The following is a 24,461-nucleotide window of genomic DNA, read 5'->3' on the forward strand; positions in this document are numbered from 1 at the left end:
TGTAACATGCCTAAATGTGTTTATTGTAAGTTAATTTAGACATTTCTGTGGTATAACCTACGTTGCTTTCACTGTTGGTACCGCTATCTTAATCTATTAACTGCTAAGCATCAAAAGCAGCACAGAACAGTGATCTTTAATACACGATTTTGCTCCAACACGCGGTGGCTACCTTTAAAATTAATTAAATTTCATGAACCTTAAAAATATAGTTTGGGCTAATTTAAAGAGCCTCAAAAGTCAGATGGACAACAGCAACCTAGCAACCTCTTGACCCAGGTGACTTGACTTCAGCAGATTAAAGCAGCGCTTCTGCCAACACAGCCACAGAACCACTAGGAGGATACAATTTATGGGGCTGACAGAGATGTGGGAAGGGAAACTGGGGTAAGAAAACTTAAGAGTTCAATTTACTTTGAACAGCAGACTTCTGAAGCAGTCAATGAACGTTTTAAATACTGTCTGAAATAGCAATGCTCTTTTCTACTTTGTCAGTTGCAAATAAAAACAATGTGAAGACTAACATTGAAGTAAAATGGACTTTGAAATCTAGGTGCCAGTGAAGTTGGACAGCATTTGTAAATATTTCAAGAATGCCACATTCTAAATACTAAGGCATTATGCTCAAAACTAGGACTTTTCCATTTTTCTGGGGTGTTTGTATAAAAGTTGGAACCACAAGAACAAAAATGGGAAAAAACAGACATTTCCAGACACAGACATAAGTCAAAGAGCTTTTGTGGGAAGAACCAACTGTTGTAATCCTCTTCCAAATACAAACCAAGATACCAACAGAATCCATACCACATTGTACATCTGCTCAATGGACTATGGCATCACTGTATCACAGCAAAACCAGTTAAGACTTTCTTCCACTAAACTAGTTGTTCCTATGGTTTTAGGGAATTGGAAGTACTAAGTCTTAATTAGTTTTAGATGTAATCAGTATTTCATAACTTTATCATCAGCAATCAATATTTTGTAATTTTATCATTAAAGCGTAAGAATTTTTGGCACCCTGGTGAATTGAAGCTGATCTTTTTCCCTAAACAGTAGCAAGACACTGCACAGAATGTCTGATGGAAGTATCACCAATAGAAATTAATAACACCAACAAAAAACCTTATATGACAATTTATATGAGCCTACAAATAGCTTGTATTTAAGCCCTCTAAGTAACTTGCTCTTACTGACCTAACCCTTACTAAACTGATCCACATTACAAATACAAACGCATAATAGTTTGTTTTCAATTCTTTATATATATTATTTCTGGAGGCATGCTACAAAAAACTGTTTCAGAAATCAGTATTTTGTTTGGGCCTTGTAAGAATGTACTTCTTAGTTTTTTCACTATGAATTTAGGGAATTTAAAGGAAGGGATCATTTTTCAATAAGGTTTAGACAAAGTGTCTTCCAGTCAGCCATTAACCCAAGTGACTTGATGTGAAAATACAGAAATACCTGTCAGAAACTTTAGTTCTACACTGCAGGTCAAAAGTTGTATTGCTCAGGAGCAAATGCATGGGCATAACAAAGTGTTTTATTCTTCTTTACTAACCAGTCCCCACTTAGACTGGTCACAGTATGGTCTTACTGGAACAAAAGATGATGCTCAATTAAAATAAACTTATCCATCAAGTTCAATATTTATTACGAATTCTTTAATATCCTCAAGCACCATTATTTCAGGACCTCACAATGAAGTTCATGGAATACAGCCCATTTATCATTACATTTTTTTTCAAGTTTATTTATTTTAATTTGCAGTGAAGGAGAAAAAAGAACACAACTTCACCAAAAATGTGATAGATCTTACACCCACAAGATTTTTATCCTTCCAACTGTGTTGGTTTCTTCAGGGTGTCTAGAAGAGCAGCTCTGACTCACAGCTAGAGCTCCTGGTCTTCATGCTGATAGGTACATGTTTTAAATATAACCCATCAAGCAGCTTTGAAACTTCATACTCACTATGCACAGGTACTACCATACGTATTGAACCGGGGTCTGATCATCACCCAAACAGCAATGCAACGTACCACACAGAAAGCTGGACTAAGCAGCTAGCTCAGGTTCTCTCCGAAACTGCTCTTAGCAAGCAAAAGCTTTGGAGTGCTCTGAGGACAAGTCCTGAGGTGGAGCTGTCAAGCCAGTGATTCACAACAAACTTGTTCCTGCGATCTAAAGAATTGTTCATAACCGGCATGAGCCTGAACAATCCATGCTTACAAATAAGCTGCTGCATGTGTTATTTTTACAGTGTAATGAAATAACAAGCGAATTATACTGATTCTGCTGGTCCTTTAAGCTAAGGAAGATAGAGAAGTAGGGAATAGCATCTTCAGAACTACCAGCTAACCTACCTGGTGAACCAATAGCACTTGTTTTCTGCTCTGTAGCATGCTGTTCACTAAACAAACATATCCTTACCAGCACTGGTAACAGTAAGGATTACGGTTGTTATAACGTTCAGCTTATTTCATCTGAAAATACATAAGCAACTAAGCCAAAAAAGAGCAGAAAATGCTAAAAGCGACAAATACAAACAGAAGAATGAAATGCATGGTTTTCTCAGCTTTCGATTACTGAATGACCTACAAAGACAGATCTAAGTTCATTTTTCAACTATTCATATGAGTAAGGCTCTAAACTCCCCACAAGTCATAATCTTCCCCCTTGCAACATATCTGTTGCAACATAAGAACAACCTGTTTAAACTTAATAACAGGGCTCTATAGCTTGAGGTATTTTAAACCAGAAGAAAACATCCAACAACTGGTCTCACAACAATCCTCTTTCGCATCTGCCTCCTGCTTACACTTTGCTGTGGCACAGCCTTGCCACTTCCCCTTTGTTGGCTCTGTGGAAGGCATTCTGGGGCACTCTCTTCACAGAAAGATCCGAAGACCCAGTCCTGGTCTTCCCCATTCTGAGGCTACGCTCATAGCACGAATTCTTGGAAAACAGCCTATCTCCACTATTGCCACTTGGCTTACAACAGAAGAGTTGCTGTTAAGCTTAACTGCTTAACTACACATCTTCAGAAGGACATTTATGTCATTTCACATCACACGCGCCTTCACTCCACACAGCAGTTCGTCTCTGAGGACCACCACCACCAATGCATGTCAGGAACTGCAGGCACTGCCCTTCCAGTGACTTTGGTCAGCAGGGTTTTCTTTTGGGGAAGCTTGTGGACAGTGCTGCAAACAGTTCATAAAACGGAACGACCTTCTAGGAAGAGTAAAGTTCATTTCCTCAAGATAATTAACTAATCCCTGTATTTGCCCGACACCTAACTGGATGAAGACTGGGTGTATCCAGTTTCTGCCATCTGCTCTGTGATCTTTATTGCCCCCAGAAAGTCACAGCTGCCAAGAGGGTCCATACACTGAAATTAATTCCTTTACGTGGCTGACTCTCATTGCATTAATGGTTTTAAAGAAAAAAAAAAAAAAGGTTGGATCAAAGGCCTGAAAATAATGCTGGAAAGTAGCTGGCAAATAAGCCCTCTGTCATAAGACAAACCCAAATCACAGACAACTTTGCACAGTTTAACTCTGGGCTACCTGAAGCCAGTACTTGAGCTTCATACCAGATGCAGTCAATTACTGGAGCCTTACCTGGACAGAGCAAAGGCACGAGTTGACATTGTGCCTTCTGTAGGAAGTAAGGATATTTCTTAGAACAGGGGAGATCAACAAAGACAAAATCATCTACCAATACTACTTTTTTATCTACACTTCCAAGGGAATTGATCACAGATTGCAAGCCAGACTGAAGTGATGTCACCATGAGGAGCAATTAGCTCGCATCTGATCTTTTCACTCCCAATGTTCATAAGCAGTCTGACTTTTTTTGGTGGTAGAAGCAACTGTGAACAAGATACACAGCCAGACATCATCTGGTGAACAGTGGGCAGATAAACCCACTTTCTCTCATTCTCTCTCCCACTAGTAGAGGGGCTTCAGAAGCTTCAAGAAGAGGGACAGCACCTGAGGTCCCACAGCTGAAGGTCAAAGAGAAGAAAATTAGCTGTCATCACTATACTAACTGGAGCTTTGTAAATGCTGAATCATCAACTCTTTCTATATTGGAGGTGGACTGACAATACTTCATAATCTGTTCCATCAGACTGCAGAAGTGGAGAGAAAAGGGCATATAGTGACAGTTAAATTAGCACTGTATGGTACATTTAACTACGCTGACTTCTCTCTTAAGATCACTACAGATACATGGCAGCAGTATCCTGAGTGAGTCACTGCCATTGGAAATCTTTAAAGCTGAGAAAGATCATTCATATTTATCCTTTCCAGCCGATTTCTAAACCTTTTACATAATTCCAATCCATATGCATGAAGAAAGGTCCTATATACTAAGAAATTAAAAATTCCTAGACTTGCATTAATACAAATGCTTTCACCAAGGAAAAAAAAAATCAAGATATTTTGGAAAGATTTTACACACCCTGCAACTACGAAATACCAGCTCTTTTCCATTATCTCCCAAATTTCTGCCACAAAGTTTGAAATCGTCAACATACATTACAACACACATCTCAACGTGTTCATTACCACACCTAACAATAGCATTGATACTAACATAAGTAGTATGTTCCAAGGATAGTCTTAACATCCAAGTAAAATAAAAAAAAAAAATCCAAAACAAAAATAAAACCAAGAAGCATATAGCTAAAGGTCTGTGTAAGAAGATGTATATATTAACTTCCTTCTAGACATACATGCTGCAGCTATAAGAGGTATGCCTTTTTTTATCCTGAAGAATCCTGTATTTTATAGAGTATAGTGACATACAATACCACAAAAAAAAGACTGTACCGACTGTCCTTGCAAGTAACTCCCTAGGATTTTTTTAAAATGTGTTTGCAACTTCATTTGGATGTCAAATTATTATTACTATTGTTAAACAGAGGTACGAATAACTAGTGACTAACACTCCTGTTGTTATACAGAACAATGACTAATAATGCAAAGTGTACTCCTATTCAACAGAGACCTTTGTTGTTGTTTTTTTCTATTTTGGAAAAAAAAAAAAAGAAGATACACCTCAGTCTAAATAATAACTACAACTACTGCTCAGTTAAGTCTGTCAAAATACAGCGAAAGAGAAAGTCGACCGTATCTGAAGTGGCCCTTTCCATAAAGATTAAGAAGAAAATCCCTGTGAAGTGAAAGTTCACATAAACCACGATCATCCATAACGAAGACATACCATACATCACCAATGCAAAGCCAATGGGCAAAGGAGGTTTTGAATACACTTAGAACAGTTCATTTAATGCTCTTCTAGGATTTTCTCCATATTGCATAAACTTAACAATACAGTATTTGGAAAAAGTCACTAGTTTTTCCTCCTTGGTTTCTACTTTACAGCTGATAACACTTCATTTCATGTGAACACAATGAACTCACCCCAACACCTGATTGCACCACAGCAATACTAATGATAAAATTACTCGTGTCAGGAAATTATAAAGCCGAGTACAAAATGACCCAGCAATGAATAACTCTTCATTCACCTGCATACTCAATTAATTAATTACAGCAAAAATAATTAAAAAATAATAATTCTCCACAAACAGAAATTCCCAATTTTCAAAATATTTCAACAAGGTAGTAGTTTCAAGAATGTCATCTTACTGATGGAAGCTTTTGGCTCAAGCACCATCTGTAGCAAAATCAATATGCCTTTCTCTAGTGTGGATTCTGCTATACTGACAAGAACAGCAGCAAGAAATTATGCCAACATAGTCACAAATAATCATCAAGGTACAAATACGGTAAAAATACATTAGTTCTTCTCGTCATCCAAAGGAGAAAAGGACTGAGACATGGTGAGGTAAGCAGATCCATATGATCGTACAAACCCATCACATATAGATCCATAAAATATATAACAACGTTTTAATCGATAATTAATAAAATGAAGCGCTCCCTGAAACATATCAGAAATTGTGTTACATTAATAGGCTGTTTCACAACTGCAGAACACATTTCTTCTATTTTCCTTTACCATTCGTGTTTTATACAGGTTTTTTACATTACACCCTGTACTCAGAGGCTCCACAGGAGATTCCAGTAAGGTCCAAGAGCAGAAGGCACAGCACGAGCACCCGTGGGGTGGCAAGAACTTACTCTCGTTGGGGCAGCGGGAGCCTCTACTGCAGGAAATAAAAGGCGATGGGCCTGGAGCTGCAGAAGGCCTAAAGGTTACCTCAAATAAACGCTGCTTACCTGATTCGTGACCTGAAAAGAGAGCAGAAAACGGAGGGGGGGGGGGGTTAAGAACGCGGTCAGGCCTGAGGAGTAACACCCCCCGTGCGCGCACACACGCTCCCCACCACGCACCGCACCGCCGCCGGGCCCTGCTGAGCGCCTTCCCCTTCTCCCCACCGCCCCCCCCCGGCCCGCAGGCAGCCCCCCGCGCACCCCCCCGGGTCACTCACGTCGGGGTTGGCCTCGAGGGGCAGCCAGCGGTGCGGCTCCATGGCGGCGGGCACGGCCCCTGGCGGCTGACAGCGCCTCACGCCGCCGCGCTCAGCCCGCACCCGGGACCGCGCCACCGGGACGGGCGGCTCCGGGGGGACCCGCAGGGGGAACCGACGCTTTGCTTGTCCTCGCACACGCTCCTCCCGCCTCAGAAGCAGCGGAACAAAGCAGAAAATTGCGTAACGATCGCCTATTTATCTCCGGTTGCTCCCGGCCGAGGATGAGCGGAGGATTTTCCCCTCGGTCCTCGCTCGGCTCCCCCCCGGCAGTGGGCTCTCCCGGAGAGGCGACGGCCCGTGCCTCGGCCGCCCCGCCCGCCCGTCGGGGCCGGCATGGCGAGCGGCAGGCGCCGGGGGGCGCCGCCGGGCCGCCAAGTTTCAACGGCCCCTTCTTCAACGGCCCCTCACAGCAGCACCTCCAGTAACCGCCCTGAATAAAAATCCGTCATCGCACTGAATAAAAATGGTTTTATTGGAGAAAAGACGTGCGGAGTTGTTGTTTCTTTAATGATTAAGGTGTAGTGTTTAAACGTTCGCAGAAGCACAGTGATCACTGAATAATAACGATTAGCAAAATAAAGATTAACTCTTCATAAAGAGTAATAAAGATTAATTGAAAGGTTCAAAGGGAATTGGTTCTATGATGCGCTTATTATAGCAGCAAGTTTCCTCAGAAGACTTCAGTCCTCCTCAGCCTTCAGACTATCAGCAAGGACTCGGGTGGTAAAGTCCCTAAGGGATCCACTAAGAAGTAACAAAACGAATGTTTTCCATTTTCTCTTCTAAAGCTGTGAATCCCCTCATACCTTCCCATCTCAGGATCTCAGGAGCATATACATATCCTGTCTTGACCTTTCAGCTAGGATCAAGCACAGTGTAATATATATATAATACATATATAATATGTATATCTAATTTAGTGTTATACCTCCTTTCAAATTATCTCAGAAAAGAGCAAAAAGGAAGGAAAGCGTAAAAACAGATTCCCCAGCCCTGCTAGGGCTGCCTGTCCCCTTGCTCTGAATGCACCGCCTCTCACCCCGTACTCAATACAGGCTTCAGCTGGTGTATATATGTGGCTCCTCGCAGCTCTGCCCCCAGGCCTTCTCCTAGGGTCTTTGGGCAGCTGCGTAAAGCCACTCTGAGAGGGACAGTCAAAACTGATTTAATTTTCTCTCTCTTTTTTTTTTTTTTGGTCCAGAAGTTGTGGGAATGTTGTTTTCTTCAGAGCTGTGGGGTCACTAAAGGGACAAGAGATTTGTTTGCATCGTGAGAAGCCTTGCTTATCTGACAAGCAGGTGAAAAATGAGGAACCAGAGGTTTTATAGGCTTGTTTTTTTGTTTGTTTGTTAGTTTGTTGTTTGTTTGTTTGTTTCTTTTTTCATTGGCAGCCTTAAAATTTACTAAATGTCTAACTTTGTACTGACAACTGACAAGAAAAGTGTGGTAATTCTTTACTTCTGTAAAAGAACAGGTTACCTGGTTTGTTACAGGGTGCTTTTACCTGCCTCATGAGCATGCAGCAAACTGTTTTCCATGCATGAATTTGCTTTGTTCAGACTGGTTGCCATCTCCCAACTGCATATATATTTCTGCTCTTAGCCAGGGTACTCACCTCCTGAACCCCTGCCTTCAAGAGAATTGAAGCCCTGTCCATGGGCAGCCTGTGGGAGGCAAGAGGCATATGATGCAAAGGGCTGTAAGAAACAGAAGCGACCACATGAACATTGTCCCTTCACCACACCACATGGGAACTGCTACCTATTGGTCAGTCACAGGATTTTAGTGCTTGCAATGATTTGGGTGCTTGCAAGAGCAGCTGTACATTTATTTTCTGAAATGGACGTTTGGGGAAGGTTTTTGTGAAGTGTGGGAGCTGGTCCCACAGACCTGTCCAGCCTTCATGCAAATGAACAGATGGACTTGGAGCAGGGGTAAGCTGGTTTTGGAGCCACATTTATGCCTGGAGTGAGCAGGCAGTGGGCAGGAAAGAAAGAAACTGCCAGTATACAGGCAAATCAAGAAGTCCTGTGAGAGATGTTTCCAGCTGCTGTAGAGACAGGAGTACCAAGCTAACAGGAGGCAAAGAAAGGTAGGGACACCACAAAACTGGAGGCCTAAGCACTGGAGAAACACAGCTGTTAACAGAAAGACTTTCTCCCTTCTACCTCAAGAGCTCCTTGAAAAACTTGGTGTAGTTCTTTAGCAAGTGTTGATGTTAATAACAACACCCCATTCTGTAAATGTTACATTTGTGAAATGGAGTAAATTACCTAAAGTAGTTTTTATTTTACCCCGTTACTACTAAGCAGGATTACTGTTATTACACGCCTGCATTTGAAGATTCTGTATTGACCTGTAAAGAATACCACAGCATCTCTCTTTAACAATCCAATCTTCTGCTAGCTAATGACATATGTCTTTGTTTCCATACAAAGTATATCCTCATATTAGGTTTTCAGTCCTTAGCTAGCTAAAAGATGAGCCGCTACTGTCAGATCACAATCACAGCCTGCATCTCAATTCCTCTGCCACAAAAACCTTCAAAGAACATACTTACAGGAGGCAACAGTTTCTAGAGACACAATTTAATACTAGGGATGGGCAGACTAACTGAAATCATTACATTCTTCACCATCCTGCTGTTCCAAATTCAAAGAACTATGTTTGTGGACGATACTGAATTAGGGGAGCTGTTGGCTCCCTCAGGGGTGGAGAGGCCTTGCAGAGAGATCTTGACAAATTAGAGGGCTGGGCAATCCCCAGCAATATGAAGTTTAATTAGAGCAGTGTGCCCTGGCAGCCAAAAGGACCAACTGCACCCTGGGGTGCATCAAGCACAGCACTGCTAGCTGGTTGAGGGAAGGGATTGTCCTGCTCTGCTCTGTGCTGGTGCAGCCTCACCTTGAGCACTGTGTACAGGTTTGGTCAATATAAAAAGGACATAAAAAACTTAGAGAGTGTCCAAAAGGAGGGCTACAAAGCTGGTGAAGGGTCTGGAGGGCAAGACATGTGAGGAGCGGCTGAGGTCCCTCGGTTTGTCCAGCCCAGAGCAGAGCAGGCTGAGGGGAGGCCTCATGGCGGCCTGCAGCTCCCTCACGAGGGGAGCGGAGGGGCAGGCGCTGAGCTCTGCTCTCTGGGGACAGCGACAGGACCCGAGGGAACGGCATGGAGCTGGGACAGGGGAGGGTCAGGCTGGGGGTTAGGGAAAGGTTCTTCGCCCAGAGGGTGGTCGGGCACTGGGACACTACCCCAAGGCAGGGGTCACGGCACTGAGCCTGCTGGAGTTCAAGAAGCATTTGGACAGTGCACTCAGACATAGGGTCTGATTTTTGGGTGGTCCTGTGTGGAGCCAGGACCCAATTGATGGCCTTTGTGGGTTCCGTCTGATCCAGTATATTCTATGATTCTATCAAAATAACTCCAAAACAACTCAAAATTTCAGCAAATGCTTCAGAATTACTCTATAATTACCAAACCACCAAAACACTCAACTTCACATCTATCTCCACATCTTGGAAAATGAATGAAAGGTAACATAACAAGTATTACTCATATTGCTAAAGGCACTAGTAAAAGACTTGATGAAAATGTAATATAAAATAATATACAAAGTTCTGTAGATAACATACAAAAGTATGCAGTAGTTACCTAAGTTAAGAACAAAAGGACTGTTGAGTCATGTCCCTCCTATCACAGGCAGATCTTACCTGTATGTACGTTGTAAGTGTTTTGACAATCATGAGGTCATAGAAACACATATTACTCAAAAACATTTGCACACTTAATTAGATACTTTAAAAGGGAGAGGTCAAGTACCATAAATGTATAAAGTTCATAAACACACATACCATGTTCCACAAGAATTTCCCTTTGCATGAAATATATTCTAAATACTTTAATTCATTTTACTAAAAAAAATTAAAAAAAAAATCCAATACATGATTTAAAACTAGCCAGCACTACTATGTGACTGGTTGTATTTCACTACTTGGTCAGTCTTACTATAGGTGTACTAAAATTGTAGCATTACAATATAGAGGGAAGCCAGAAGTGATTGCTAGAAAAGTCTAAGAATATTTTTTGTTGTTGTTGTTTTTAAAACATGAGACTGGTAAAGGATCAGTGTCATTTCAGGGTTTCAGCTACACCTCAAAATCAACTGCATTCAGTATGGAAATTTTATTAAAGAGAGCGGCCTTCCAGCCCCTAAAGGGAGCCTACAGGAAAGCTGAGAAGGGACTCTGTCAGGGGGTGTAGTGATAGGACAAGGGGGCATGGCTTTAAACTAAAAGAAGGTGTCCTGGTGCCAGTTAGGACAGAGTTAATTTTTCCTCATAGTAGCTGGTAGGGTGCTATGTTTTGGATTAGGATGAGAAGAGCGCTGATAACATGCTGATGTTTTAATTGTTGCAGAGCAGTGTTTACACCAGGCCAAGGACTTTTCGGCTTCTCGCTCTGTCCTGCCAGCGAGCAGGCTGGGGGTGCAGCAGGAGCTGGGAGGGGACAGACCCAGGACAGCTGACCCAAACTGGCCAAAGGGGTATTCCACACCATCTGACGTCATGCTAAACAATATATAGGGGTGGCTGGCCAGGGTGGGGGGCCAGCTGCTCGGGGATAGGCTGGGCATCGGTCAGCGGGTGGTGAGCAATTGCATTGTGCATCACTTGTTTCTTACACATTATTATTATTAATACTATTATCATTATCACTATTATTATTATTATTGTTATTATTATATTCCTGTCTTAATAAACTGTCTTTATCTCAACTCACCGGCTTCACTTTCCCGTTTCTCTCCCCCATCCCAGAGAGGGAGGGGGGAGGGTGAGCGAACGGCTGTGTGGTGTTTAGCTGCCAGCCGGGTTAAACCACAACAGAAGGTAAGTTTAGATTAGATATAAGGAAGAAATTCTTTATTCTGGGGGTGGTGAGGCACTGGAACAGGTTGCCCAGAGAAGCTGTGGATGCCCCCTCCCTGGAGGTGTTCAAGGCCAGGCTGGATGGGGCTTTGGGCAACCTGGTCTAGTGGGAGGTGTCCCTGCCCATGGCAGGGGGGTTGGAACTGGGTGGTCCTTAGGGTCCCTTCCAACCCAAGCCGTCCTGTGACTGTATGATTCTCACTGTAGTTTTTCAATAAGGGGCTATTCTCCCATTGAACCGAAGGCACAACTGACCTCCGCACCTCATTCACAACCTGCGGTTTCCTTGCAGGTGCACGACGCGCAGCCCACCCTCCCACAGCACGGGACACGCACCCACCTAGCAAAGCCCCGCACCCACCCGCACCCGGCCCTACACCCCCGCCTACAACACCCCCCGGCAGCACCCAGCCCCGCCCCGCCCCGCGCCGCTCGCACAGCGCATGCGCGCTTCCCGCCGGCCAATAAAAGCCGGGCGGCCGAGCAGCCCCGCCCCTTCCCCCCGGAGCCAGTCAGGGCGGCGCGCGGCGTGTGGCGGAAGCGGGGCCTCGTCGGGAGCGCGGCGCCATGGCCGCCGGCTCTGCCGTGGTGCTGGCGCGGGCCTTGGAGGCGCTCGGTGAGAGGGGGCTCGGCCTGGTGGGGGGGGGGGGGGCCGCGGGGCTGAGGGGGCCGCGGGGCTGAGGGGGGCTTGGGGAGCAGGCCGGGGGGCGCCTTCCCGGCTCCTCGGGGCCAGCCGGAGCCTCCCCGGGGGGCGGCCGAGACCGCTGCCGGCAGCAGGAGCCCAGCGCTGGGAGAGCAGCAGGCCTGCCTGCTGGGTGAATAAATCCGTGACGAGCTGTGGTGTCTTCAGGGAGATGGGCGGCTTGTTATGATGGTGTTCGAAGGGTTTGCTTCTGATCTCAGCTACTTGTGTCTTTCAGATGTCGGCGGTGCGGCAGATAAGATTAGCTTAATACCTCAAGACTTCTTTGCAGAACTAGTAAGTTCAGCAGTGGGAGGGATACAGAGGGCTTCTGGCATTCTACCAGTCTTGAAAACCTTTTTATTTAAGCTCTTCTACTTCCTTTTGTGTGTGTTGCAAAGCGAAGGTTACATATGTGTAGCATAGATTTACGTAGCTCATGAAGTAAACTAGTCCTGCCAAGAGCAGTGAGATTGCTTAAAATTTGTGTTTATCACAGAAGACTTTTAAGGATATATTGTTCTTTTTCATCTTAATCAGGTGCTAGCCTAGCTAGCTTTATATTCAGCTCCTATTTGTCATAAAGCTCTGTACTTGGACAGGATGGCTATTGAACTAAATGGTGCATTAAAGAACAGCAAATGAGGTAGTATCTAAAAGCTTTGATTGAGCTTATTTGTTTTTCTTGGTTTGATATAATTTGAATATCAGTCACTTGCATGACTATTCTTCCGTTTCCTTTTAAAGCCTCATCTTATTGTCCATTTTTGCATTAACCAATTTTCATTTTTGTTGTAATCTCCAAATATTGAAACTTGCTTTGTCTTGTATATTGAAATACATATTTAGAATGTTTTCAAATTTATTTTCTTCTTAGTGTGAGCAAATAATTCAACATCTGAACCATAAGATCCCAGGTGTAAATACAGTTGAACTGTGTCAGGTAAGTTTGGATATTAGCACTTAGAAGCAATTATAATTGCTCTGCATGTTGTACAGGATACATTTCATAAATCAATTTATTTGTGCATGTATTTATGTGTAGAGTCTTTTGTTCATGTGTAAATTATTATTACATGTAATGATTTGATCATCCTGTTTTAGAGGCTGCGGACATCCGGAATTGAGATCAGTGTCGGTGAGCTGGCAAAAATAACTAATGTTGTTTCCTTTTTGTTTAGGTAAGCACAAAATAACACCAAAGGTGGGTATAAAATGAACTGATTTGTGAAAAGGGCTTAGTTTGTGTTCTTAAGGTTAAAAAAAAGTGTAGTAACTGCATACATGGACTCAGTAGTGGAAAAACAGAGATGAAATTGTTCTTCTTAGAAGCTATCTGCAAGCTTTGGAACTACTGGCAAAATAAAAGAGAAAGTTAATGGCAGTTTTAAAGCTGTCAGCTAGGCTTTTTTTTCTGTTTTATTGATCTCCCTGGGATTAGACGGAGGGGTTCTGGGTGAACAAACCTAGGGTGGTTTTTTACTTGCCTTTTTTTGACCTATTTCCATGGGGAGAATTGAGTGACACTTTTTGTTGCTCTTCATCTAGACTTGCTGCCTATTCAGTTGGGGGTTTATTGTATTATTTGACTCCTGTTATTACGAATTATAACATTGCTTAGAGGTCCTTACATGCCCCTTGGTGGTACTTAAATTGCTTCTCCTAAATGTTTAATTAAACTGCCTCATTTCTAAAGTAATAATACTGTTTAATAGTCTTAACTGCACTATACACACATCTGTCACTGAACTGTGCTCTTTTTTCACTGTCAACAGCACTCAGAGGCTGTGATTATTTTTGTTTGTTGCATGTTGTGTAAGCCCAGCAAAGCTTGGTTTCTGCACATTAAGACGTTAAAAGTCAAGTGTTGTTTTTCACGTGGATACACAAGTCATTTTCCCAGAGGAGAAAAATACTCTGCATTTAAAAAAAAGAAGAAAACACAATACAATATGTCCAATTATTTTAAAGTGCATAGAAACAAAGCTGGAAAAAATGCCTATTTGGGGTGAAGTGAGAAACTTTATTAAATTCTTGGAGGATGAAACTGATGTGGTGTTCTTTGGATATACCTGTAGCACAGCAGCCAGAAACAATCTATCTACAGAGGACCTTGTCACTACAGTGGGCAATGCAGTCAGCACACTGCCTAAACATGCTGTGCAAGTTATTCGTCATGTATGGAATGAGCACAGCAAATCGGTCAGCGTGTCAGAAGACGTAGGAAACATGGCCACAGCGGGGCAGGTAACTAACAAAACAATTGAACTAAACATTTTCAGAAGTGTCAGTGCTTCATTGTGTGCATTGTAGTGTCAAGCACGTGATGGTATCTTGGCTGCCCAAAGGTCTCCTGGGTATGTGTTGCCGAAAGTCTAGCCAGACAGAAAAATCATGTACGAAGGTCATCTAAAGTCTAAACTACTTTCTAATATTATTGTTTGGACGGTAAATAAGGATTTAATAGCTTTTTAAAAATTGTTTTGTAGTATTATTAAGGAAGGTAAGTCAGTATGACAATTTTACTGCTATCAATGTTATTTGAATTGTTCTTTAGAGTCAATTGCACCAGCACATCAATGTGTTATTCTTTGTCTCCCTTAAATTTGCACTCGATCTTGAAACTTTGCCAGTTTTCAACATCTCTTAAACTTCTTGAAAAAATAAGAGTGCATCTGCATTTTAAGTTTTTGGTCCTAACACCAACTGTTAAGAGTACAGAACTAGAAGATGAAAAAAAAAAGTCTGAAGCTGGATCATAAGCTTCTAAAGGCTCACTTCACTTCTTTATTCCAGTTCTACCTAGCATAAAGGGGTAAAAATACGTGACTTGTATTTATGATGTGCTTTATCTAAAACAGTTATAAATACCTTCTTTTTTCCCCATTATTGCTACTGTAAACTTTTTGTATACTGACTAGTTTTTTCATATTCATTTGATTTAGAAGCTTTAAAGAGAACATAAAACCATGAATGATAAACAAGCCAGTTGAACTCTGGGACTTAAGCTATTACCAGAACTTCTTGAATATTAACAGTACTTTAATAAGCAAAACAGATTAAGTGAAATAAGTTATTGGGTATTTTTCAGTCCCCTTCTGCTTTTAATAGAAATGGCAGAAGACTGTTTTCAGAATAATATTTGACATGTATGTTTTCCATATAGATATGGGCTCTGAATGTCCTATATTATCTGTAAAAACATCTGTCCAACAGTATAGCAATGGTAGGCTAGATCTCTTCCTTTAATACTGTTTCCAATAATTTTCTTCTCTACAGTTTGTAGATATTAAATGGAAGCTTGGAGTTGCAATGAGCTCTGACACCTGCAGGTCTCTGAAGTATCCTTATGTTACAGTGACACTAAAAGTGGCAGACCCTTCAGGACAAATAACGGACAAAACATTTGAAATGACAATCCCACAGTTCAAGGTCTGTAATCCTGTGTCATTAGATTCAGTCTCTTTGGAGCAACAGTGGCATTGTTGTGAAGAAGCAAATGTGTACTTTGCATACATGTAAATAAGCATTATGCTAGTATGATCATTTAAAAATGAAGTATTAAATGTTTAAAAGACTGAAAATAAATATTTAGTTTTTACGTTTAATTCTACAACACTTATTCTAAAGTGTTAATTTAGCAGTAATTACTGTCACAATTTATTTTAGCTGCAAAGACAAAAGGTTTTTTTGTCCTATCCATCTGCCTTACTAGACACTGGGAGTATTCTGAATCTATGAAACTGTTCACTAGTCTCAAAATCTAAAACTTGGGTTATGCCTGGCCTTTGCTATTGATAAAGAATGGAGGTCAATCTCCCTTGTCACTGTTGGCTCTTAATTATTGTGCCTTCATCTATGAACTTGTGTAACTTGGTTTAATTTAATTATTTAATAAATATGGCATTTCTGGTGTCATTCCCTGTTTAGAGGGCCAATGCATCATGTAGAACATTCTTCAGGCTTACAGGTGAAGAAAATGCTGGGAGTTGAATAGGAAGGAATTTGAGAAGGATATTCTGAATCCTTGGGTATTCTGCAATCTTGTATTCCATCTGGCTGAAACCTATTTTTAATTAGCTGTTAACTAATGTAAGGGATGCTGTACATGAGAAGTATGGGTTATTTCAGCTGGGATTAGAAACATTTGCATGAGATTTTTAGTTTTTCTTCTGTGGTGTGACAGCTACTTTGGTGTGTTTTTGTTTTTTTGTTTTTCCCCATGTCATCCTTTCCTGTTAATAAGCAAAGGCATGCAAGTAAGTCACCAACTGTGTAGATTTAATAGTGAATGTGCCCAAATTCCAACCAACCCCCAAAATGAAATGCAGTAACTTCCAGTTCAACATGCAAATTCTATCGGGAGGAAAGAGGCAAACAATGGATTAAGTGATTTTTGTCTATTGTGCTAGTTTGAACAACAGTTCAAGGTTTTTCTTTGTGCAACTGAAATTTATCTTAACTCTTCCTTTTCAGAACTTCTTCAGACAGTTCAAAGAAATGGCAGCTGTTCTTGAAACAGTTTGAACAGAATTATTTGCACTACAGTTTCTGGCAGACTTGTACCAAGTAAGCTTTCTGTTCTGCAAAGGAACAAGTGCCATTGTTCAGCAAGGTATGCATGCTTGTCCTTTCGGCAGGTATCAGCAGCGTTATCTTTGCATTGCTGTGAAGATTTCTTCGCTTTTGAATACTTGAAGTCAACTCTACAGCATTTGTAAAACTGGTCAGCTTTCTTAATCATCTTAAACAAAAGATCAGGATGTGTACAGAGAGAAGCGTCACTGTAGACTTTCTACTATCCAAAAGTAAGAAAGTACATTTAAGAAACAAGATGTTAAGCTCTGGAGTGCAGAAAGACATGAAAATGTTAATTTGACTAAGGAGATACTGAAAGAAGTGTAAATACCATGATAAGTTTTCTCTGTAGAACGGAGATGTGCTTGGAATCAATGAGATCATTAACTAAAAGTATAGAGTATATAAAATCACAACATAAGCGTACTTATTCCTGAAAAGTAGCAATGTCATGTAGTTAGTTGCAGGTATTTGCAGGCTTCTAATCTTCTTTTAACTGGAACATGTATTTGTCTTAACAGCTTGGTTATTTTTAAATACTTCTCACCACCCAGACTTCTGAAAACTGAGTTAATGCATAAAACCTCTCTGGAGATTTAAACTTTATTTTCTGAAATGAAGACTGGAGGCTAGTTTTAAATATAGAAAGAAAGGTTAACTTAATTCAAAAGCATTTTAATATATTTTTGCCTTTCTATTTAATCCAGCTCTAATCTGTGTCACTCTGTTTTGATTAGCAGTTTGCCTTCTAATTAAATTAGAATATTGATGTAGTTGTCTCACTCTGTGCTCTGAACTAAAAAAAGATCGAGAGGAAACTTGAAAGCTCAGGCTGGTGTGTTAGCCAAGAAGATCAGAAAAATTAATGTACTGAAAGTCAGCAAGATTTCTGTGCTTGCTGTATTGTGTGGCAGGAATCTTCTGGATGATGTTGCTCTCTTGTTCTCATGGTGTCCTAACCAGTCAAATTTTGACTTGGGTTCTGAAGGAGAACGGGGACACTTTCAAAGGGGGGTGTCAAATCTGGTGTGCTAGAACGCTCTTTTTCATTTCACTTTTTGAGTTTTACTAAACAAAACCCAAACTACAAATGGGGTGAAGTAAGAACACTACTGTTGCATTCCAGGACCTGATGATGTAGTAGAGCAGAAAGTCTGAAGAGAGAATTCATAATAAGCAGGCTGAAATTTGTTTTAACTTCAGGATGGTAGAGACCAAGAACCAGGTCTGTTGGGGCAGATCCTCAAGTGATTTCAGGCCCCCTTAAGTGAGAATACCTACCTTTCTGATCCATATAAAATTTTTATTAACTTTTTTTAGAAGCTGGCTGGAAGTCATTGATGTGAGTTTTGTCTGCCTTTGTCTCATGGAAAAATTAGACTGCAATGCATTGTGCTCAAAGCATACTGCACTCCTTTGAATATAGTAGGAGTTTTTCTCTTTATAAGTATTATGCATAGTACATAAAAACAGTACTTGGTGTTTCTTAGAACCCAATTAAGTGAAACACTGTCATCTTTAAAAAATAAATAAAAACAGTAAAAAGTCTTGGCTGTTAATCTGGACAATACTTCCTCTGTGCTACTGTTGTCAGAGGTGTTTCCTTTAAGGCTGGGGGGAGCAGAATGCTGTTTTCTGGGCCCCTCTCAATGGGTTGTCACAAAAGGGTCTGAAGAAAACACTTCCCATTTGCCTTTTCCCTTGCCTTTCTGCAAGGGCTTGGGGATGAATGTGGTGCAAAAAAACCTCTGTGTGGACAAGTGAGCAGCTGATATTTTTGCTACTATTATTTTTCTTGATTTGTAGAAGTTGGAGTGTAAGACTGATATGACTGGAAAACTGTTGAACTGTTGTGCTTTGGCCTAGTGAGTTAATTGGTTTTCATCACTGTAAGAATTCCAGAAAAAATTTTTGAAGCTGGAGCATTACAAGTACTTCAGTTCTTCATATAGCTGGAAATACTTGTGCCTTCACTGGAACTGGATGGAAAAGATTTAGTTAATCATGTCTTAAGTTCTAAAAACAGCAAATTAGTAAACCCTGGAAGGTAACGAGGAAACGTTTTGTTACCATATTTGTTTGGTCCATAGCCAGGAGAAAAAAGTTAGCAGCCTCAGAAGAGTGTAACTGTTACATTTTGTCAAGTTAAATATTCTAGAAATACTAAGGAATGTTTTTTGAGGTGTCACTGAACTCTAGCAGGTGGTAAAGCTGGCTGGAAGTTGCCTAGGTATGTGTGCAGCACAACCCTCTGAGAATTCTTAGAGGTGTTTATGGACGTCTAGGAGATGTGATTAAAAGTTGGCTGTGTACGCAAGCTGTGAGGCTTGTCCTGATCACTGTCACTAGGAAGTCACTAGGAAGTCCTATACTGTATAATGGAAGAACTACATACTTTATTTAAAAAAACAATCAAACCAAAACAGTTTGCAGGGTAGCAATATTAACATGTTTAAACAAGCTGTTGAATTGTTTGATATGTGCAGAATCCAGATCTTTTCAAAGAGAATGGGGAGTTCCTTGTGTATTCCTAATTGCCCTCGTTGATTGATACAAAGTTGTATAACATGATATTTTTGTAAGTTCACAAGCAGTCATTAAACATACAGGTAACAAAGATGAAGATGGTCTGTGTTTTGTTTTAAGCCTACTGTGTGAAAGTCTCTCGTAAATACTGTAATGGGTAAAGTTCAGAATCAGACTATGCCTAAACTTCTTTCCTTACTAGAATGGGATGAGGTTCAGACAAACGCAGTCCTTCTCTGAGACAGGGTAACAAAGGGATAATGGCAGGTTGCTAGGAATATTTATTTCAATTACAGCTAGACAGAATGCTGTATAGAGTCTGGAAAAGAGGATGTATGATATTAATGAATCTTTGTAAGAAATTGCATGCGAGTAGTTTTCTTAAGCTTATTTAGGACACAACTATACCATTTCTCTCTTCAACATTTCTCTAGAACAGGGCAAGAGAAAGGAAAAGGGAAGAAACGGTATTACACAGTAAACAAGGCCAAGGGAATGAATAATGAAGGAATCTCCTGACAACATCTGTATGTCTTCATTGCATGGTTTTTATTTTTTTTGAATTAGCTTCAAACACACCAGTCCCCTTGCAGAATGGTACTTCGTATAAAAATGGAAAAAAGGCTCACAGAAAGAATGCATAAATGGTTCCTGTGCACTAATGGCGCATATATATTTAGCTGCATGTTTTGGCCTGGTCATGGCCAAAGGAAAAAACCACGTCCCTGTTACTTTGTTCTTGCTTCCACAGAATTGTTCTGCCTTTCTAACCATTTTTAGAAGTATGTAACTTTTTGTTCACTGTGAACCTGTCCCCTTCCCTGTTTAAAAAACTTTTGTTTCCAAGCTTTCTCACTTTGTTTGAACACCTGATGTTATGTTAGCTTTGAACCACTAAAAATGAAAATATGGAGAGGAGTTTGGTGGAGGGGAAGAACTGCGCTTCTTCCTGCTTGCTCTCTTTCCTGTTGTATTTGAATGTTTTATTCCTCTCTTAGCCTGACTATGGTGAGGGCAGTTTCCAGTCCTTCGCAGAGGCACGCAGGGTTATTCTGCTTAGCCTTTGTGGGTACCAGAATAACATTAAAAGGTACCTGAGTCATTTAACCTACCTGCAGAGAAAAAAAAACACGTCATCTTCCAAGAATTTTTGCAGCAGAGTGAGGGACTTAAAGTTCAACAGCCTCTATCCAGTACCCTGGGGTTGATTTGCCCTGTTTTTTTTTCCTTTGCATAGTGGCACTCATTTCACAAATACCTTATGACTCTAGGTGGGGCTGCTAGTGCAATGGCCATTCACTTGGTTTAGGAAGCAGGGTCTGTGTGTGTCAGCACATGATACAGTAAATGCCTAGAGCTGGGTTTGGCCTGCATGGTGTGCTGCCATAGTGCTCCCTTCCTGATGCCTGTAGGAGGCTCGGTCACCTCAGAAACCACTGAATTTGTTTGTCACCATGCACTTCGGGGCTGCATGTTTACTTCTGGTTCTACCACATAGCACTGTCAATGCATATTCTTCCAGTTTTTCTTTTAGCACTAGAGTTGCCCATAGGAAGCAACTAACTAGAGGGACGATGCTTGGCACTTGGTGTGCCCAATCCTGGCTGCTTAGACTTTGTTTTAAAGACTTTTCTGGGCGATTGTGGAGAACTGACCTGCCATTTGAACCAAGTTACTGTACTCCATCCCAGCCAGTCCCAGTGCGCTGGGATATGCCTCATAATTATTTATGACTTTGTGTTATTGAGAAAGTAATGAAGGTGAGGTGGTTGATCTTCTCAGAGATGGCTGATATTAGTGGTTCTAGGTTTTCTCTTCCCTGAGCTATCTTTTTCTCCTGTGACTGATTATGTTCCTCCTGGCTTACAAGTGAGAATCTTTTCTGCTGGCTAGGTGTAAGGTACTGTAGTTTCCAAATGCTCTTAGTGTTTACATTGCAAAGTATCCTTATTTATAAATTGGAATTTTCAGTTTCAATTTTATACCTTACACTTAAATTTGAAACAGTAAACTTTAATATTCATGTTTAAAAATGGAAAATTCTATTACTTGATGTAATAAATGTTCGTGCTGAAGTTTTTAGAGGAATGTGGCATAGCGTTGGTCACCAGGTGGCACTGCTACATGCAGTCTTGCTACACAGTAATCCTCTGAGAGCATATCTGATAACGGGATAGGAAGTCCAGGTTTTCTTCTGTGCATAGCCTGTACCTGCGCTGTATATGTTTATAATTTCCATGCTACTTTTTACACTGTAGGGAAATAGTGTAGCTTTTTTGTTAATTATTAGAAAGATGAATGTAAAGATTTCCAGTGACACAAACAAAATTCAGCTCCTGAAGTGTAACACATACCTTACATTATATATTTGCAGTAGCTTAAAACAGTAATTTTTAAATATATTGTCACTTCTGCATTCTGAGTTGCTCTTTAAACAGTATCATGTTATCTTTCTACTAGGGTCTATTATAGGTTTATATATTTTTCCCTATATACATATATGTTATGTTTTTCTAGTTCAATATCTTGTTCATAGAGTAAGCACTGGCATTTCCCTGTCCTAGATTTTCATGCATTTTAACCACTCTAACATTCTCCTTTTGATATTTGGTTTTGCAGCCTGCTCTTAAGTGTCTTTATGCTATATTGATTACACTCACTATATTCCTCAGCTACTCCAAGTGACCCCATTGCTTAATTCCCCTTTGAATTACCTCTGAATCTGAAAGACAATGTTGTGATGTTCTTGGTACTACTGAAGGTGCTGGAACTGTTTGTTTACCATTAAATGGGCCAGAATTTCATCACTTCTGCGTCTTAGGCAGGTTACAGGATTTTTTTTCCTATTAAAAAAAAAAACTTCATTTAAGAACTAAGCCAAATCAAAGCAATACAGGCTTCCTACCCCCATGATGCTTCTGAACTGGCAAGTACTGAATGCTGCAGCCACACATGAAGCTTGAAGAAGGGTGTTAAAGTTTACATTTAAAATGAGGGATGGAAACGTGCCTCATGTGAATCACTGGTGTGCAGCACAGTCCTGCTTCTCACAGTTGGGAATATTAGAAAAAGAGATGTTCAGCAGTTGACAGAGTCAAGACAACAGATGTCAATTTACCTATGTGAGAGTCAAGGAAGATGAAAAAGAGGATTAAGGGGCTCCCATCTGTTCTTTTTTCTTTTCCTTTTGGCAGCTACACTGCACTATTCTTGGTGTTGTGTCAGGACTACAAGTGTCCTGTAGTTTCATGGTGCTTTCTCTCACCAGACATACAGCTGAATTGTGAAGTTGCAGTAAGGAAGTACAGTGCAGAAATGGTGGTACGGTGTTGAAGTCTTAAGTGTATTTGCATTTGCTTCTTGAACAAATAAAATTTGTGACCTTTGAAACTGAAGTACTCTTGCCTTCCAAAGCATCTCTTTATTGTTTCTGTACTCTACTACACATCTGTTGGCCTTTCTAGCCTGTAGTGTATCCTTCATTGTAATATATTTGTGGAATACTGTCAAGAATTTCCTTTTAGCTTTGACACACAAATGACAAGAAATCCTGTCTTTCCATCTCTGGAGAGCTGAAGGTAACCAGGATCCCTTCCAAATTATAAAAAAGTAGTAGAGTTAATGGGCACATTCTGGGAGAGAAGTCAGCTCCACCAGCAGCTGTGGTAGTTCGTCATTTTTTCCCTCTAAGTATATTACTGCAGTGGTCAGGGAGTAGCAGGGAAGTAAATATATCCTTTATGTAAAAGAAATAAGTGGGAATATGGAAGTTCTTGTTGCAGAAGTTGTTCTGTCTTCTGCAATAACTAGCTTTGCAACTGGCCTGAGCTGCTAACAGCCAATGAATCAGCTCAACAACAGGGATTTAAGAAAGCTGATCTGATACTGTTTTTTGAGGGGGATATAAACCTTAAAAAAAAAAAGGGGGGGGGGGAAAAAAAGCAAGCAACTGCTAGTGGTTCCACTTGGAAAGCTGCTGTGGTTACATGTAAGTACACACCTGAGATTAGCGGGAAGTCAGAGGAATAACTAGAATGTACTTGGTCTGTATCACATAAAGAAACTCTGCAGAGAAACCTCACCGTAATAAGCATGTTATGCTTTAAATATTGTAAAAAAAAATCTTTTTTAAAAGATAAAGTAAACCAGATTCCACACCAGATTCCAAGTCTGCTCTGTCAGCAAGATAACTCTGTTGGGATAACTATTAAATGGAAAAAAAAAAGACAAATAAGAATTGAGAAAATAAGAAACACTGCTTTGTGGAGGGCAAATAAAATAATTGAAGGCATTGTCTCTTTCAGTCAGTGTAATGTTAAATGGTGTATTGATACACTGAACACAGACATAAACATGGTAGGTTGCTTAAAGTTCTAGCGATGTTTTTGAAATTTTCAGCTAGGGATTGTTCTCTTATGAACTTTGCTCATTCCAGTTCCCCTAAATATATTTTGGAGTGGTTCCTATTGGCAGAACAAGTTATAATCTGTCATTACAATCAAAAAAGATTAGTAGTATTTGAGTAAAAGAAAAAAAAACACCTCTCAGGTTAATTTTTCATCATTTTTATTGTGAACAAATTATGTGCCTCCTGCTGTTGGCTTGTCTCTATGTGACCGTCTTACTCAAGCCTTTGGCAATCCATTTTAATCTATAACAATATCTATATATCCTGCAAAATACATAGTTTTTGTTATTTCTAGTTATGTTTTGCACACTGAATAGAGGAGGCACCGGAGTTTTCTGTAGCAGCTAAAGCCTTGGTATTATGCCCAGACTTCTGAACTTTCTAATACTAGAATTTTATTTCCAAAGTTATTTCATTAGTGTCTTCAAATAAGACTGGGTGACTTAAATTAATGAAATGTTTTTTAAAATCTAAATGTCATTATCTTAGATCTTAGTGGTAGTGAAATTAAATTTGATTAGTTAAAAGTAATGCAAATACAGTCATGGACCTTGAAATGCCAGAGTTAAGTAGTTAAGTGCCAGCATTCTTAGAAAAGCAATAGGACAAGAATCAGTTCCAGTTATAGGGCATATTACTGAAATATTCTAGTCCAAGGTGGCTGAAGTTATGCATAAATTATAGGATTGTAAAATGAAGTCTACAGCTCCTATAATAATTTAATATTTTTCTGCAATTAAAATGGTTGCTGAAAGCTTAAGAAGATAGGTAATTATGGCAATTAACAGTCTGATCATGTGAGATGCTGAGGTCTCTCCACTCCCAAAGAAATTA

General features: G+C 40.5%; 2 protein-coding genes across 3 annotated transcripts in view; one reads left to right on the top strand and one right to left on the bottom strand.

The window, feature by feature from the left end:
• The window catches only part of UCHL3 (ubiquitin C-terminal hydrolase L3), a 43,819-nt gene extending 37,039 nt beyond the window's left edge, over positions 1-6,780 (bottom strand). Inside the window, exon 1 of the mRNA XM_048079048.2 lies at positions 6,467-6,780. Within this exon, the coding sequence (XP_047935005.1) occupies positions 6,467-6,508 (42 nt within the window). The 5' untranslated portion in view covers positions 6,509-6,780. The remainder of the gene's footprint in view (positions 1-6,466) is intronic.
• Positions 6,781-11,896: 5,116 nt separating this feature from the next.
• COMMD6 (COMM domain containing 6) lies at positions 11,897-19,316 on the top strand. Of its 2 annotated transcripts, XM_066987619.1 has the most exons (7): positions 11,897-12,049; positions 12,354-12,412; positions 12,993-13,058; positions 13,220-13,296; positions 14,194-14,362; positions 15,395-15,547; positions 16,592-19,316. In XM_066987619.1, the coding sequence occupies exons 1-7, from the start codon at positions 12,001-12,003 to the stop codon at positions 16,640-16,642; spliced, it is 624 nt and encodes a 207-aa protein (XP_066843720.1). In that variant the 5' UTR covers positions 11,897-12,000; the 3' UTR covers positions 16,643-19,316. The 2 variants fall into 2 exon arrangements, with proteins under 2 accessions (XP_066843720.1, XP_013046636.2); XM_013191182.3 differs by lacking the exons at positions 11,897-12,049; positions 13,220-13,296 and adding an exon at positions 13,297-13,319.
• Positions 19,317-24,461: the final 5,145 nt, after the last annotated feature.

The sequence above is a fragment of the Anser cygnoides genome, chromosome 1 (genome assembly GCF_040182565.1).
Source record: "Anser cygnoides isolate HZ-2024a breed goose chromosome 1, Taihu_goose_T2T_genome, whole genome shotgun sequence".
NCBI classification, from domain to species: Eukaryota; Metazoa; Chordata; class Aves; order Anseriformes; family Anatidae; genus Anser; species Anser cygnoides.

What these genes read in the sequence shown, in the direction of transcription:
- COMMD6 (XM_066987619.1), top strand. Translation starts at nt 12,001, where the DNA reads ATGGCCGCCGGCTCTGCCGTGGTGCTGGCGCGGGCCTTGGAGGCGCTC. An exon ending in ACATGGCCACAGCGGGGCAG is followed by an intron (nt 14,363 to 15,394) that starts GTAACTAACAAA and finishes TCTTCTCTACAG; the next exon opens with TTTGTAGATATTAAATGGAA. An exon ending in TGACAATCCCACAGTTCAAG is followed by an intron (nt 15,548 to 16,591) that starts GTCTGTAATCCT and finishes CTTCCTTTTCAG; the next exon opens with AACTTCTTCAGACAGTTCAA.